Source organism: Sus scrofa, chromosome 3 (assembly GCF_000003025.6).
Source record: "Sus scrofa isolate TJ Tabasco breed Duroc chromosome 3, Sscrofa11.1, whole genome shotgun sequence".
Lineage (NCBI taxonomy): Eukaryota > Metazoa > Chordata > Mammalia > Artiodactyla > Suidae > Sus > Sus scrofa.
The window spans coordinates 8,362,630-8,378,625 of NC_010445.4; the positions used below are offsets into that span (position 1 = coordinate 8,362,630).

Genomic DNA, 15,996 nt, shown 5'->3' on the forward strand with positions numbered 1-15,996 from the left:
ACCCCTAGCCTGGGAACCTGCTTATGCTGTGGGAGGGGCCCTAGAAAAGGCAAAAAGACAAAAAGAACTAATGAGGTGTCATCAAAAACAAAGGTGGTGGAGTTCTCTGGTGGCTCAGTGGGTTAAGACTCTGGTGGTGGTACTGCTGTAGCATGGGTTGGATCCCTGGCCTGGGAACTTCGGCATGCAAGAACACAAAAAGGTGGTAACTGACTGAAGTCAGGGTATGAGGTGAGAAGAGTATAGAAACCCTACTTGGGCAGTGTTTTCAACTCACCACTACCAAGTTCTTTTAAAGTTTAAGAGAACCAAAACCTTGACTTCAGGCAGCTTGCAACCTGAAACTTGACCTCATCTCAAGGGTCCCAAGAAGAGTCTTGTTAGCAAAACCACTTTATTCTGATCGTTTTAACAAATGTGCACTAGCAATCCAGGGAGCTTCCAGGTCTACGCTTCCCAGCGCCTCAGTGTCCGATGCATGAGGAAGGTGTCCTCTGAAGGGCGAGGCCGGAGTTGAAGCCGGAGAGGGGGCAAGCCTTCCAGGGTCAGGTGTGGAGATTCATAAAATAGTGTTTCTGGATCACACAAAATAGTCATGTCTGGCCCTGGCCCAGGTGGCTCCTGTTGGAGTGGGAACCCAAATCGAGATTACACTCGGGGAGGGGACAGGACCCGCGACAGTCGGGGAGGGGCCGGGATAGGCAAACGCAGGGCAGGTCCCTCACCTTTGGAGGCGGGGCTCGGGCCTGCGGCGGCAGGAGCGCCAGTTTCTCCCGCAGCGCGGCCTTCAGAACTTGTTCCTCGGGCACCTGCAGGCTCACCAGGTCCCGAAAGAGCCGCTTGGAGCGCGGCACGTTCAACCCTGAGGCCGCAGGAGGAGTGGAGGTGAGCGGCGCGTCTCACCCCGACTCCCGCGCCCGGCCAGCCATCTGTCTGCCCCCCTCACCCTCCGCCACGCTCTCCTCCAGGCCGCAGCGGGTCTGGAATGACTTCCTCAGCTGTTCCTCCACGGCCTTCGCGGCATCGAACTGGCCCCTGGCTGCGGCCCGTGCAGCCTGCAGCTCGAGGCTCAGGGCCAGGCTGCTCTGCTGCGCGGGCGCCCCCAGGTCCTGCGACGCCGCAGGTTTCTCGTTCGGTGCGGCAGCGGCCGGCGGCGGCTCGGACCTGACCGGGGAGGGCGGCGCCAGGCGGAAGCGGACCTGGGAACAGAGCGAGGTGGTGAGGAGGTGGGCGCGAGCCGGCGGCTGACTGGCGGCCAGCCCTCCCCCCAGCTCACCTGCCGTCCCTTGCGGGCCCCGCCCCGTCGGTCCGCCCGCCCCTTCCGCCGTCCAGGGCTGCAGTCGGGCCGCCGGTGCCCAGGGCTCTCGGACCGCGGGCTCAGGCTCAGGCTCAGATCCAGGCCGGGCTCCGGCACTGGGGCTCCGGGCTCCGGGGCGCGAGGTGTTGGAGGTGGCCCTGGGGCCGCCAGGGCCTCTCCCCCTCCCACCGACTCCAGCTCTGACTCCCTACAGCCCATCATCTTGGCGGGGGTCGCTGGGGGCCAAGGGTCACGAAGCGCGGCCTCACCACCTCCTCTCCCCCGCCCTTCCTGAAAACCGTTGGCCCCTTCCCCAGGCGGGGGGGGAAACACCCAGCCCCGCCCTGTGGGGGCTCCTAAGCGTCACTTCCCCTGCTCTGCCCACGTGACTCCCTGTCGGCTTCCGCCCGCAGAACCTCGCCCCGCCTCTGGGCTGGGATCTTAAGAGTCCAAGCCTGTGGAAGCCTTACGGGTCCTCATCAAGACCAATTGTCCTCCCGATCCAGTCACCACGACTTCAGTTTGAAAGACCGCTGGAACCTGTCCCTGGACTGTGACGCGAGCCCTGAAGAATACAGGCTTGCATCTACTCTGATCCTTATCTGAGGCCCTGTTTCCCACTCCCTAACCTCATCCTTTTCTCTCTCAAAGAAGGGCACAGTCTTTAAGGCATAAGCCTGCTGTGGCCTCCTTTGCCTGGCAAAGCAATAAAAGCTATTCTTTTCTACTTCGCCCAAAACTCTGTCTCCACTTTTCTTTTTAGCACCAGTAAACAGAAGCCGAGTTTCGGCAACCCCTGTGCAGTACCTCCAGAGCATCTCCAGGTGTCCCATCACCTCTGAACCCCAGCAGAGCTTCCCAGTTTGAGTGAGGACCTGGCTCACTGACGCCAGCCCGTCTCCCTCCTAGGACTCTGGGCATCGTGGCTGCCAGGGCGATAAATAGATAGTCAACAGGCATGTCTGTATACCACTTTTCAGTTTGAGAGTTTTTACATTCTTTATCTTCCCAAGAAACCCTGTGGAAGATCAGAGAGAATGGATAGTGTTACCTGCGTTTTACAAAATAAAGTTTTCTAGGATCTCAATGGTGAAACTCTAAAAGCTTTCCTGCTAAAATCAGGAGTGAGAAAGTATAACCATTCCCTTTACTGCTGATCTTGCTCAACTTATGATGGGGCTATGTCACATTAAAGCCATTGTAAGTTGAAAAACAGCATAAATTGAAAATTCATTTAATACACCTACTGAACATCACAGCTTAGCCTACCCTCCCTTAAATGTACTCAGAGCATTTTCATTAGCCTATAGCTGGGCAGAATCATCTAACAGAAAGCCTATTTTATAATAAAGTGTTGAATATCTCATGTAATTTACTGAATACTGTGCTGAAAGGATACGGGTACAGAATGGTTGTAAGTGTATCAGGTGGCTTACCTTCCTGATGGAGAGGCTGACTGGAAGCTGCAGCTCACTGCTTCTGCCCAACATCACGAAAGAGTATCGTACCACTTATCACAAGCCTGGGAAAAAGATCAAAATTCAGAATCCAAAGTATGGTTTCTACTGAATGTGTATCACATTCACACCATCACCATAAAGCCAAAAAATTCTCAGTCGAACTATTATAAACCAGACCATCTGAATTCTTTGTTTTGTGTTTGTGTATTCTGACTTTGAAAATCTATGCTTTACATGATTATATGGATAAAAAAATAATAATTTTTGGAGTTCCCCTGTGGCTCAGCAGGTTAAGGATCGACCATTGTCACTGCAGTGGCTCAGGTCTGATCCCTGGCCTCGCTCAGTAGGCTTAGGATCTGGCATTGCCAGGAGCCATGGTATAGATTGCAGATGCAGCTCAAATAAGGTGCGGCTGTGATTGTGGTGTAGACCAGCAACTACAGTTCCAATTTGACCCCTAGGCTGTGAACTTTCATATGCTGGGGGTGCAGCCCTAAAAAGACAAAAATACACTGAGAACTATGTCTAGACACTTACATCGCAACACAACAATGGGAGGAAAAAGTATGTATACATGTATGTGTAACTTGGTCCCCATGCTGTACAGTGGGGGAAAAAAAAAAAAAGATGCCAGTGTGGGGGGGAGTAAAATAAAATAATAAGAAAGTAAAATGAAACAGATGAACCTAAATGTAAATCTAGTTGGTGGCCTAACTGCACAGAAAGGAACTCTCCTGAATGACTTTAAAACACAGTAATTTAGCTATATGTCCCAAAGATCTGCCCTGAGGATATTGCCATTAGAAAAGAAAAAAAAAAAAAAAAAAGCTGATGTAAAAATCTTAAATTGAATTCAGCAGTCATATAATTGGGAGTAGGAGGAAATGGATAGAACATAAATGGGAGTTCCCTGGTGGCCTAATGGTTAAAACTCAAGTGTTTTCACTGCTGTGCCCCAGGTTCAATCCCTGGTCTGGGAACTGAGATCCCACATTAAGCTGCTGGACGCCATAGCCAAAAACAAAAAAACAAAAACAAATAACCCATAATTATGTTGATGTTGTCAGAACTGGAATTTTGGCATAGGAGAAAAGACATAGTGGATTATAAAATCAATAATACTACGCAAATTGCCTGTAACCTTAAACTCAGGAAGTATCTTATAAACCCATGGTGTATTTTAGCTTAAATGTAAAAAGTGTAGGAGTTCCTGTCATGGCTCAGCAGGTAAGGAACCCAATTAGGATCCATGAGAATGAGAGTTGGATCCTCGGCCTTGCTCAGCGGGTTAAGGATCCGGCATTGCCATGAGTTGTAGGTCACAGACACAACTCAGACCCAGTGGCTGTGGCGTAGGCCGGCAGCTCCAGCTCCAATTCGACCCCTAGCCTGGGAACTTCCATATGCCTCAGGTGCGGCCCTAAAAAGAAAAGTATATTCTAATCCACTGAAAAGTGCTTAGAAACCATGATGGATCCAGTAAGCACCCCTGGCCTCCAGAATTTGATAGCTAATTCCATATCCCTGGGCGTTTTAAAACCTATACACAAATGTTCATAACAGCTTCATTCATACAGACAAAAACTGAAAACAACCCAACATTCTTCACCAGGTAGAGTTAAACTGTGATCCACTCATACCACAGAATTCTCCTCAGCAACCAAAAGGTGATTATTATTGATATATGCAACAACTTGGATGAATTCACAGGTTATTATGCTGAGCCAAAAAAAAGCCAACCACCCAGAAATTACAAGCTGGATAGTTCCATTTATATGACATTTTAGAAATAACAAAGATTTAGAAATGGGGAGTTCCCTTCATGGCTCAGCAGTTAACAAACCCGACTAGGATCCATGAGGATGTGGATCCGATCTCTGGCCTCGCTCAGTGGGTTAAGGATCCGGCGTTGCCATGAGCTATAGCGTGGGTCACAGATGCGGCTCAGATTCTGCATTGTTGTGGCTGTGACACAGACCAGCAGCTGTAGCTCCAATTCTACCCCTAGCCTTGGAACTTCCATATGCTGCAAGGGTGGCCCTAAAAAGCAGAAAAAAAAAAAAAGATTTAGAAATGGAAGGCAGGAAGTTCCCTCTATGACTTGGTGGGTTAAGGACCCAGCTCAGGTTTGATCCCTAGCCCCGGGAACTTCCACATGCCACGGGCATGGCCAACAAATAAACAAAAACAAATAAAGATAATGCTGGGGTTGGGAAGGGGGCAGTATGTGAGCATGGGTATATATAGGATATAAGATTAGCCAAATGTAGATGATTTTTGAAGCAGGGTGATGTGTACATGGGGGTTTATGAGAATATTTGCTTTTGTATATACTGGAATATTTCTATCAAAAAAAAAAACTTTTTTTTTTTTTAAAGAGGCTGAGGTACCCAGGAAATGCTGAAGCTGAAACTTGAAATTGTGCCCCCACCCCTACCCCAGGCCTTGGCTGTGCTGGTGGACATAAAGGTCCTACAGGAACCCGAGCCATGAATTCAGTAAACTCGATTCCTTAGCCTTAAAAATCTAGCTACTACCTCTTCCTAGGCCTGGACAGAGAGATAAAAACAAGCCATTCTGTTTGCCAGCTTATGTTTATGGGGCTCCAGGAAGTGGAAGGTTTACCAAACAACTTTAAAGAATATGAGGAGTTCCCCTGTGGCAGAGCAGGTTAAGGATCCAGCATTGTCACTGCAGTGGCCTAGGAACTTCCACATGCTGCAGGTGCAGCCAAAAAAAAGAAAAAAGAAACAATGTGAATATGAGGATGGGTCGTTGGAGGTGAGTCCTGCCCCCAGTCTTCCTAAGATTTTTTTGGCTGGACCAGGCTGAGGCCTAGAATGGCTTTTCCTCTTTAAAAAAAAACAAAACAAAACAAAACAAAAAAAAACCTCCACTTAAGAAGGTGCTGGTAAGAGAGGAAGACTCCTCTTTACCTTCAGAGTCTCCTTCTGACAGCACGTTCTAGGGCTATACCTTCTTCTGCAAAGATGGATTCCAAGTACACACCACACCAAACCAAGCACTGACTGGGGCAGTAGAAGGTACAAGAAGGAAACCCAAGAGGAGGGAGTCCAGGAACGGACCCCGCCCCACTCTCCTCAAAGCAAAGGAAGGAAGAACCAGAAGCTTCCCTGACCCCATTAGCTGAGACTGCCTCCTGAGGGGGCCCTGCCCGAGCCCTCATCAACTCGCTCCTCCCTCCCTTCTCCAGGCTGGGGAGGTCCCACCTCTGCATCATCCCCCATCCAGGGAAGGGTGGGAGGGAAGAGGCAATGCTGAAGGAAGAGGGTAAGAGGCCCTGCTTTAGGCTCTTGGGTTTTGTCTTGATGGGTTAGACTCACCAGGTAGTGGCGTTCAGTTTAGTCATCTGGGACAGGCAATCCCAGATCTGGAGCCCGGTATGGGAAAGACAAAGTGCTGGAAGGGGTCATTCAGGGTCACACCTGAGGTTCTGGGAGTTTCAGTTACAGCAGCGGGTTATGGACTAGTGTCCATGAGGATCCGATTTGACCCCTAGCCCGGGAACTTCCGTATGCTGCAGCTGCAGCCCTAAAAAACAAAACAAAACAAAACAAAAAAAAACTCGCAAAGGTTCTGCTGGGCCAGACACTATGGGTGGGTGGGGAGTGGCTAAGGTGGGACAGAAGACAGGACAGGGTCAGAGGTCCTTCCAGGGGCCATGCTGTTGAGTAGCACTAAGATGAAGCCATTGTAGGGCTGGGACTATGGCAGCAGGCAGCTAGGAAGACCTGCCAGGGCTGAGGAGGGAAGAGCAAAGGTTCCATCCAGAGGCGCCCTCCAGTAGGGCCAAGACAAGTCAAAGAGATGAGGCAGAAACCCTCCAGCACCACCCTCTGCAAACCCCACGGACAAGAACCCCTCACTTTCCATCTCCCACTCCCAAATTGGCTGCTGCCTATGGGTCAACCCAGAGACACCTCCACACTGTGTCCCTGTCACATGGGGGGTGCTGGAAAAATGGGAGAGGCTGACCTTGCACTTCAATAGCTGTAATCCCACCTGCCAGCCACACACACATCCAGGCTCGCAGACTCACAGTGTGCTTTGCTGTCCTACCTAATCTCAGGGTTTGGCAGGATAACCCTCCCACAAAGCAGAAAATCAGGCCTGAGCCCACCACTCATTTCTCCCAACCCCGAAGGAATGCACCGAGATCCAGATGGGAGGGCACAGATCTGGCTGCAGGCCAATGCACGGACTCTGAGTCCCTCAGCCTGGCCCCTCCAGCAGCAGGAAAAGGAACAGGAGGGCCAGGATGACGCCCCTTCTGTCCGAGTCTCCAGGGATACCGCATGAGGCCGGCTTCTGGGATGAAGGAGAGGTGAGGGTAGGGAACAGGGAGGCATTTGGAAGAAGTGGTCCACAGTCTGGGTGGTGTGGAGAACGAACAAGGGGAAACTGGATGAAGCCAGAAAAACAGAAACAGATTTTTAGGGTTGGAGGTATGGAGAATTCATGGAGCTAGGTTCAGCAAAGGGAACAGTATTGGACTGAGGGCCTGATCTTGCTGAGGAGGGGATGGCCTGGATGCCAACACAGAACAGAAGTTGATGCCTGTTGGTTACGGCCTAAAAGAGTCTGGGGAGAGGCTGGTCAAAAACCACTGGAGCTATTAAAAAAAAAAAAAAAAAAAAAAAAAAAAAAAGAGGTGGGTATAGAGGCCATGAGCAACTTGGGTGGGGTTAGAGCCATAAAACATGTGGCCAGGAGTTCCTGTTGTGACTCCATGGTAACAAACCCAACTAGTATCCATGAGGACCTGGGATCGATCCCTGGCCTCGCTCAGTGGGCTAAGGATCTGGCATTGCTGTGAGCTTCGGTGTAGGTTGCAGGCGCTGCTTCGATCCTACGTTGCTGTGCTTCTTGTGTAGGCTGGCAGCTGCAGCTCTGATTCGACCCCTAGCCTGGGAATTTCCATATGCCACAGGTGTGGCCCTTGAAAGCAAAAATGAAAACAAAAACAAAAAAACCTTAAGTGGCCATAAACCTGGAGTATGGGGCCGTGGGTGGGGGAGTTTTAACTATGCAGAGGGGACATGTGATAAACTGCTGGCCTTCTCCTGGGAAACAGGTCCTGACAGATCTCCACCTGGCAGGAAGTCAGGGCCTCAAAGAATGGAATGGGAACAGTCTGTTACTCAATGAAGGGAGGCAGACAGGATATGCTGGGGGATCTCTAGGGTGAAGGGTGAGTCCATGGAAACCTCGAGATCAGACAGGGAGATGCCAGTGTCAGATCCTTCCACAGCCCGAGGCTGGCTGGTAGAAAAGAAGGGCCAGAATCCCCAGGACTCCATTCTCCGCAGTGGCCCCAGGACCATCTGCCAAATGCTTTCCCAGTAGGAAAAGACATAGCGGGAGCAGGGGGAGGAGAAGAGGAGGAAAGCTGGAAGGGATGGGAAACAGACAGAGAAAGTTGCCAGGTAGGGGTGAGAGGTGCTCTAGGCAAAGAGGAGAAATGCAAGTCCAGGGAGCAGAGACAAGGTACTGGGAGCTGGGACATCATGGAGCAACCAAGAGGTGCTGTGGTCCCCAGCAATAACCTCAGTTGTGCAGAAACTTGAAGAGGGACCAGGGCTGGGGGTAAAGGGGAGAAGGCCTGAGAGGAAACCGAAGCTCTGAGGTCCTGCCTTGGTCCTAAGGCTGCAAGAGGTTTCCAAGATGGCAAAGAAGGAAAGACCGTCCGGAGCCCACTGGCATCCACTGCTGCTGAGGCTACGGGAGGTGGGGGAGGGGAAGGGGGAACAGGACTCTTCTCCTCAAAACTACTGGGACAGGGGGTCCCACCCTCCACAGACTACCATCCTCTCTTGTCCAGTCTGAACCAGTTCTCCAAACACATTCCCCTTATCTCAGCCTATGTCTCTGCCCCTACACTGCCCCCATCTCCCCCAAGTGCACCCAAGAGGTACCCAGGTGCAGACTGAGCCCTCTCCTAGAAACTGCAACACAAAGAGGATCACAGAGCTTATGAGAGAACCGACCCAGCTGGTAGGTGCAGAGCCAGGACCTGACCCCGGGGCACCCGCCTCTGTGTGAGGCTCTCCCAACCACCTCCCTCTGCGACCATTTGTGCTTAGGTAAGGGGGGACCATGTTCCCCAGAGCCTAGCACAAGTCTGCCACAGAAAGAAAATAAATATTTGTCAGAAAAGTACTCTTGAGGTTTTAAACACTATCCCTGATTCTGACAATTTGGGATTTGATTTAAATGGTGATTTTTTTTTTTTTTTTTTTTTTTTTAATTTTTGTCATGTGGAAGTTCCTGGGCCAGGGGTTGAACCTGCGCCGCAGCAGTGACAACTGCCAAATCTTTAACCCACTGAGCCACCAGGGAAATCCTAAAAGTGCTTTGACATTCCTTCCATTGAGAAGCAAGGTCTATGTCCCTTTCCCTTGAATCTGAGCAGGATTTTTTTATAAGTATAGTTGATTTACAATGCACCAATTTCTGCTGTACAGCAAAGCAGCTCAGTCATATACATAGACACACACACACACACAATATATATATATACTTTTTTTTTTTTTTTTGCTTTTTAGGGCCACACCCGTGGCATATGGAGGTTCCCAGGCTAGGGGTCTAGTCAGAACTACAGCGGCCAGCCTACAGCACAGCCACAGCAACATGAGATCCAAGCTGTATCTGCAACCTACACCACAGCTCAAAGCAATGCCGGATTCTTAACCCACTGATCGAGGCCAGGGATCGAACCTGCAACCTCGTGGTTCCTATTCGGATTTGTTTCCACTGCATCATGACGGGAACTCCAGTATACACACATGTTGAGCAGGCTTCTGACTCAGGTGCACCTTCACTGAAACACCTCTGCTTCCCACAAGCCCCATCACCCCACTAGCTGGGTACTGGAGCAGGAGAGAGGGCAGGTGGAGAGGGCCAGCCTGGGGGTAGCCCTGCTTCCAGTCCCCCAAGGGGCCAGGCAGTCTCCTTTTATTGTGTAAAGTAAGCAGCTCTCCTGGTAACCATCACCTTTCCTCCTCTATGTGGCTGCCAGGTAGCTCAATGTTAAAGCTTAGGCCAGACTGCAGTAACTGACCTCAGCCTAGGTTTTTGCATGTTTAGTTCCTTCTAGACCTTAAAAAATGAATGTAACACCTCCATCACAGGATTGCTGGGAGGATTATAAGAAGACTTTTTTCAGAACTTCTACGTGCCAGAGGTTGAGCTAGATGCTTGAAACAAGACCGGGCGCAGTATTATCATCCCCGTTTCACAGATGGGGAAATGCATTTGCATACAAAAAAGCCAAGGGATTTGCTCAGTCACACGATAAGTAGGAAACGAAACTACACTCTAATGCTCTTTTCATAGATCTAAAAGATAATGCATGTGTGAAAGCACCGGAGTCTACAATGGTTTCCTTCCTTCCATCTTCAGGCTCCCTCAGCCCATCTAAACATTCCTCAGCTGCAGGGACTTCTCACCTTGCACTGAGGCTATCAAATTACCCTCTCTTGATTGTGGACCAGCAGGAGTGAATTACCTTTAAAAACACCACATGCAGGACCTAGCACTCAGTAAATGTTGAGTGAATGAAAACCATAGCACTCGTATTCCATTATTCATTTTAAAGCTCTTTCGCTCATCCCACAAATATGTACTGGGCACCTACTGTGAAGGTCCAGGTACAGGAGTAAGTCCTCCATGGACGTAACTATGTTCAATCCTATCCATCACAGTGTGTTTGCTGTAGGTACTACTGTGCACATTTTTAAATGAGGAGTCTAAGGCAGTGGTTCTCAAACTCCAGCAAGCATCAGAATCTCCTGGAGGGCTTGTCAACCACAGTGCTGGGCTCCACCGTAGAGTTTCTGAATGGGGCCCTAGAAATTGCATTTCTTTTTGTTTTAATTTTTAGAAATTGCATTTCTAATAAATTCCCAGGAGATGCTGCTGCTGGCCCCTGGTCCACACTTTGGAGAACCACAGCTGGTAAGGGGTGAAGCCTCTGTCTACCCCTAGGTTGGTCGGACCGCCCGGGCTCTTACCCACAACCCCTAGTGCTTCCTGACCTGAGAGCAGGGCAAGTGGCATAAAGGAGGCCTTTAGGCAAGTTCTGTTTGCACAACTTGTGGAAAAATGCAGTTGCCTCTCCGGTCTTTCCTGCCCCGTCACCTGACCCCCGAGTGGGCCTGCCTGGAGAATTTGGCCCCGAGTTGGTCCTGGGACCTCTTCTCCTACTTAACTCCTTTCCTGGTTGATTCTACAACTTGTAGACTAAGTGATCGGCACGTGTGTTTGAAGGAAGGCTGGTATAATAATGCGGCCATACCACTGGTCACCAATCATGCTCAGCAGCCTCAGGTTGCCATGGCAACCAGGAACCGTACTCAAGAAATTCAGGCCTGGCGTTCCTATCAAGGCACAGCAGAAATGAATCCAACTAGGAACCGTGAAGTTGCGGGTTCGATCCCTGGCCTCACTCAGTGAGTTAAGGATCCGGCGTTGCCATGAGCTGAGGTGTAGGTCACAGACGTGGTTTGGATCTGGCATTGCTGTGGCTGTGCTGTAGGCTGGCAGCTGTAGCTCCGATTGGACCCCTAGCCTGGGAACCTCCATATGCCACAGGTGCAGCCCTAAAAAGACGAAGCAAAAAGGAAAAAGAAACTCAGGCCTTAGTCACTTGAATTTTAGGAAGCCTAGGCTGCTAGCAGAGCCCTAGGCATCAGGACCTAGCCCCATCCCCACAAGCTACTCCCCACACATACAGTGTCAGTCCTTCAACCTGAGAAAAAAACCCAAACACCCAGTTCATTTCCTGCTGGCCTCCCAGGCTAAGGAAAGGCTGCTACCCCGGCAACAAACGGCTGAGGCTGGGTTGGTTCTGGGCTGCAGGAACAGAGGGGGCTGCAGGCGAGGATTGGGTGGCCCAGCAGAAAGTGAACTTGGCAGAGAAAGAGGCCTTTGACACCAGTCACCAGTGTACTATGACCACAGCATTGAGATTACATTGGCAGTCCCAGGTCCAAAGTCTGCTCCTGGGACGCAGCGGAGCAGGAGGGACTCACATCCCACAGAGGACTGTGCCTGGGGCCAGAAGTCAGGGGATTCCACCCACTTCGCAGTGACACCATCTTTTTCCTCTTTGGGGACTCAGTCTCATTATCTATAAAATGGGGAGAGGGCTTGGAGAGGATATACCAGTTGATCTCTGCACAGCATCTGTTCCAGGCTGTACATCCCCACCCCTAACATCATACACACACACTCTTCAGTCTTTTGCCACAATCCAAGGATTGGTCCCCTCTCCTGCAGCCAGCCCCTTCCTTCCTCCCTCCTGCCCAGGATTCCAGGATCCCCCCCATCTCCATCACCCAAGGCAGCCTCCCCAACCAGCCTCACTCCCAGCATCAGCAGCAGCTCAGGATGAGCTGGGTAGAGAGCATGCCCACTATACCCAGGCCTACCACGCACCACAGGAAGCAGCAGAACTCCTGATGCAGCGCAAAAGTGGCAGGTCTGAAAGACGCTGGAAATGAGCTACTCCTTGGCGGTAGAGAAAACCCTAGAAGCATAAAGTGAGTGCATTGAGAACTGGAAGGGTGAAGCAGGTCACATCCCCTGCCAGGAGCATGTTCTGTGCTAGGGGGAAGAGGAAGAAACACAGGGAGATGGCTACAGGGTCAGCAGAGCAACGCAGAAGGCTACTTTGTGCAAATGAGAAAACTGTGCCCCTTCCTCAAAGCTCTTTACTGCCATCTGATGGAAAATTCCCTTAATGGTTCTATATATCGGTCGACTGTGGAGCTGTGCAGTGCACAACCTACACAATGTGAGGGGTGGCCATGAGGGATGCGGGGGAGCTCTGAGAGAAAAGGGGGGAACCCCTGGGTGGGGAAGGCACTGGTCCCTGAACACCCATTCCCACTCTAATGTCACTAACTGCCGGCGTTACCAAACTCCTTGAACCACAGTTTACTGATTTGGGAAGTGGGGTGATGCCCTAGGGACCTAAGGGACGGCCTGCCCTTAGGACCAAATAAGAGGTCGATGCAAAGCCCGCTGGCCATGACCTAACGCCCTAATGGTGGTGTGGCAACCAGGACAGCAGCTGACACAGAGAGGGAAAGGGGAGTGAGAGGCCGGCTGCTCCAGGCCACCGGACATGGTTTCACCAGCTTGTTGAAAAGTTGTTTTAACTAGAAATGAACTGTCCTGTGAAACTGGTAACACCAATGACCCTGTCACCACGGTAGGTGACCCTAAATGTTTAAAGGTACGGGGTAGGGGTTCTCCGTCAGCTAATCCTCCACTGGTTAACGCCGTCGGGGCTGACGGGCTCACGAAGGGAAGCCTGTCTGGAGACACCGCCCCGCCTTCCCCGCAATCCTGAAGCCGAGGGAGGCGCAGCGAGAGGCCCGGGTTGTATCAGGGTCCAGGCGGCGCTGCGCCCCCTGGCGCTCAGGACCGGGAGGTGACAGGTCGTCCAGAGCCACCCCCGCCCCCCTTATCGTTCCCACCCAGCACTTAGGGTCCTTGAACCAGGGTTCTTCGTCCAGCACCCACCGAACGTGGAGCGACTTCGGACTCGACCGGGGGCGGGAGAAACTTCGGACTTGACCGGAGGCGGGGGCGGGGGAGACGTCGCCTCTCAGAGGCCACGCCCCTTTCGGGCGGAGTGCGCGGGCTCGGCTCGTGGGGTGACGTCACTGGGCCGCGTAGGGCACGCCCTTCCTTCCTTCCTTGCGTACTCCTCCTCCCCAGCCCTCGGTGATTTTAGGGTAAAGTCCAAATTCGTCCCTCCTCCAGTTTTAGGTCCCCTCCTCCACCCTTGGGGAGCCCTCAGCTCCCTGGACTGGAACCTTCTACAACCCGAAGTGCTTTCCACGACCTTCCCTCGGGACAGTCTCTAGTGCAGGGGCCCCTACCAAACTCATTGCCAGTGAAAAAGTAGATTCTCAGGTCCCACCTCAATCCTAGCTTTGTCGCCAGGAATCTATAGTTTTTAACAAGCTTCCAGGTGATTCTGTTGTCTCCTAGGCTTCGGAATCTGATTGCCTGCATTCCCAAAGTGATTCTCAAACTGCAGTGGGCTTGTTAAAGCAGGGTGCTGGGTGACTGCCCTCAGAGTTTCAGGATTCAGGGGGTCTGGGGTGGGATCCGAGAATTTCTATTTTTACCTGTCTCCAGGGATGCTGATGTGGCTGGTCCAGGACCACACTCAGAGAACCACTTCTTTTTTTTCTTAAATTTTAAAAATTAAATTTTATTGGCGTATAGTTGATTCACAGTGTTGTGGACAACCACTGCTTTAATGATACATTTAGAAGAGTTTTCACCTGTTGCCAATTCACTGTGTCCCAAGCCTTGTACAAGGCACTTCACATTCATACCCGTGGTGTGAAATAAGTATTTACCATATTCTCCAGATAGGGAAAGGGAGATTCAGACATGGCAACTCACTTGCTCAAGGTCACACAGCCAGGCAGGGCAGGATTTGACCCAGGTCTTTTGGAATCCAAAGGTTGGGCTGGTTGGGCCTCCTGTGCACACTGCTAGTTATCCCCTCCAAGGGGCTTGTGTGGTCTCTAGAAGTCAACTAGGCACTTTTCATAAGCCTGAGAAGGTGCAAGATGGGCTTTGAAGTCCTCCCTCCCTCATTGCCCTGGGTTCAGGGGACTGGCTTTGTTGGGTACCAGTTTCTCTACCCCAGGTGTTCATGGAGACAGGACAGAGAAGCCTAATCCTCATGTGGTCCTGACCCCTCATTCCCTCACGCCCACGCTCTTTGGCACAGAAGGCCCCTTGACTTCTGATTGGCTCCAGAATGAGTTTCCTGAATGGATCACAGGGGACTAGGAGAAGGGAGGACACTTGGGTGCTGCAAGAAGAGTAGGAGGGAGGCAGGGCCACCGGGTCCTGCGAGGAGAAAGGAGAGGTGATGCCGCACAGGTGCCCTGCTGCCTGGTCAGTGCAGTGCCGCCTGGAGGTTCTGCCCAGAGAGCTCCCCGGGGGAAGCCTGTCCTTAGGGACGGGCTCACATAGGTCAAGCCACAGCTCCTGGCAGGGTGGAGAGTTGAGTAGCACATCCGAGCGGGCCCTCAGGTGAAGGATAGTGTGGTGAGGAAAATAACAAAGCTAGGTGGGCTGCTAGGGATGAGGACTCCTACCTGTGACTTCCTAGTCCTGTCGCCCTCAAACTTCCGTGGAGTGGGCCTGATGCAGGGGTCAGCAGCCCCTCGGGAGAGTGTTCATTCTCCTCTGCCTCTTCATCACAGCCCCCAGCTTTCTGCTTCTCCTCACTGGCTCCGGGGGAAGGGAGCATGGCCTGGACAGGGAGCACAGCGGGAGAGCCAGAGACAGTGATAGGAATGGAGCAGGACAGTCAACACAGGTAATTGTAGAAGGTCCCAGTAAGGGACCGTAGACAGAGGGACACCGAGGGAGGGGGTGACCACCATCAAGAAAGCCATCGGAACATCATGGAACAAAGCTGGCTTGCTCAACTATAAAACCACAAATAAAATCACAAGAGGTCGTTAAAGTGAAAGATAAAATGAGGCCTGCCTTCAAGTTCAGCAACATAATGATCCTTAGGACCAAGGACACAAATTTAAGGGAAAGATGACATTTCAGAGTAGGAGACCTTCATGAGCCGGGGAAACCTGAGATGATTCAACATATTTTAGCATCGGTTACCGCCCTTCTGCTGATTGAAGAAGCATCACGACAGTCCTAGTTTACCTCATAGGGTCAAACACTCTCTTACCTGCTATGGAGGAGGAGCTGGGGATGTGAGCCTGACATCTACTCGAAGAATCAGGAAGAAGGCGGTCTTTTCCCACTTTCCTTGGATTATAAAAATGTAGCCCACCTAATCCTCGGAGTCCTCTCACAGGGTCCTATCTTAATAAATCTACTTCTTGCCTTTCACTTGGCCTCTTGCTGAATTCCTTCTACACTGAGATACAAACAACCTGAGGCTCAGTAAGTCCAGACACCAGATGAGTGATTCTAATTAAAAAACAGGGTTCGGGAGTTCCCATCGTGGCTCAGTGGAAACAAACCGACTAGTATCCATGAGGTTTGGTCCTGGGGAACGAACCCGACTAGGAACCATGAAGTTGTGGGTTCAATCCCTGGCCTTGCTCAGTGGGTTAAGGATCTGGTGTTGTTGTGAGCTGTGGTGTAGGTTGCAGACTCTGCTCAGATCCCACATTGCTGTGGCTGTGGCGTAGGCCGGCGGCTATA

The 15,996-nt window shown here is 51.3% G+C and overlaps 1 protein-coding gene across 11 annotated transcripts; it reads right to left on the bottom strand.

Moving 5' to 3' along the window:
• PPP1R35 (protein phosphatase 1 regulatory subunit 35) lies at positions 376–15,722 on the bottom strand. Of its 11 annotated transcripts, none has more exons than XM_021086225.1 (8): positions 13,312–13,413; positions 12,220–12,310; positions 6,105–6,312; positions 2,734–2,819; positions 2,105–2,223; positions 947–1,199; positions 726–862; positions 376–621 (listed from the first exon to the last, which is right to left on the bottom strand). In XM_021086225.1, the coding sequence occupies exons 5-8, from the start codon at positions 2,216–2,218 to the stop codon at positions 448–450; spliced, it is 678 nt and encodes a 225-aa protein (XP_020941884.1). In that variant the 5' UTR covers positions 2,219–2,223; positions 2,734–2,819; positions 6,105–6,312; positions 12,220–12,310; positions 13,312–13,413; the 3' UTR covers positions 376–447. The 11 variants fall into 11 exon arrangements, with proteins under 11 accessions (XP_020941884.1, XP_013850879.1, XP_013850878.1 ...); XM_013995425.2 differs by having other exon boundaries at positions 2,105–2,315; XM_013995424.1 differs by lacking the exons at positions 6,105–6,312; positions 13,312–13,413 and adding an exon at positions 14,916–15,722 and having other exon boundaries at positions 2,105–2,315.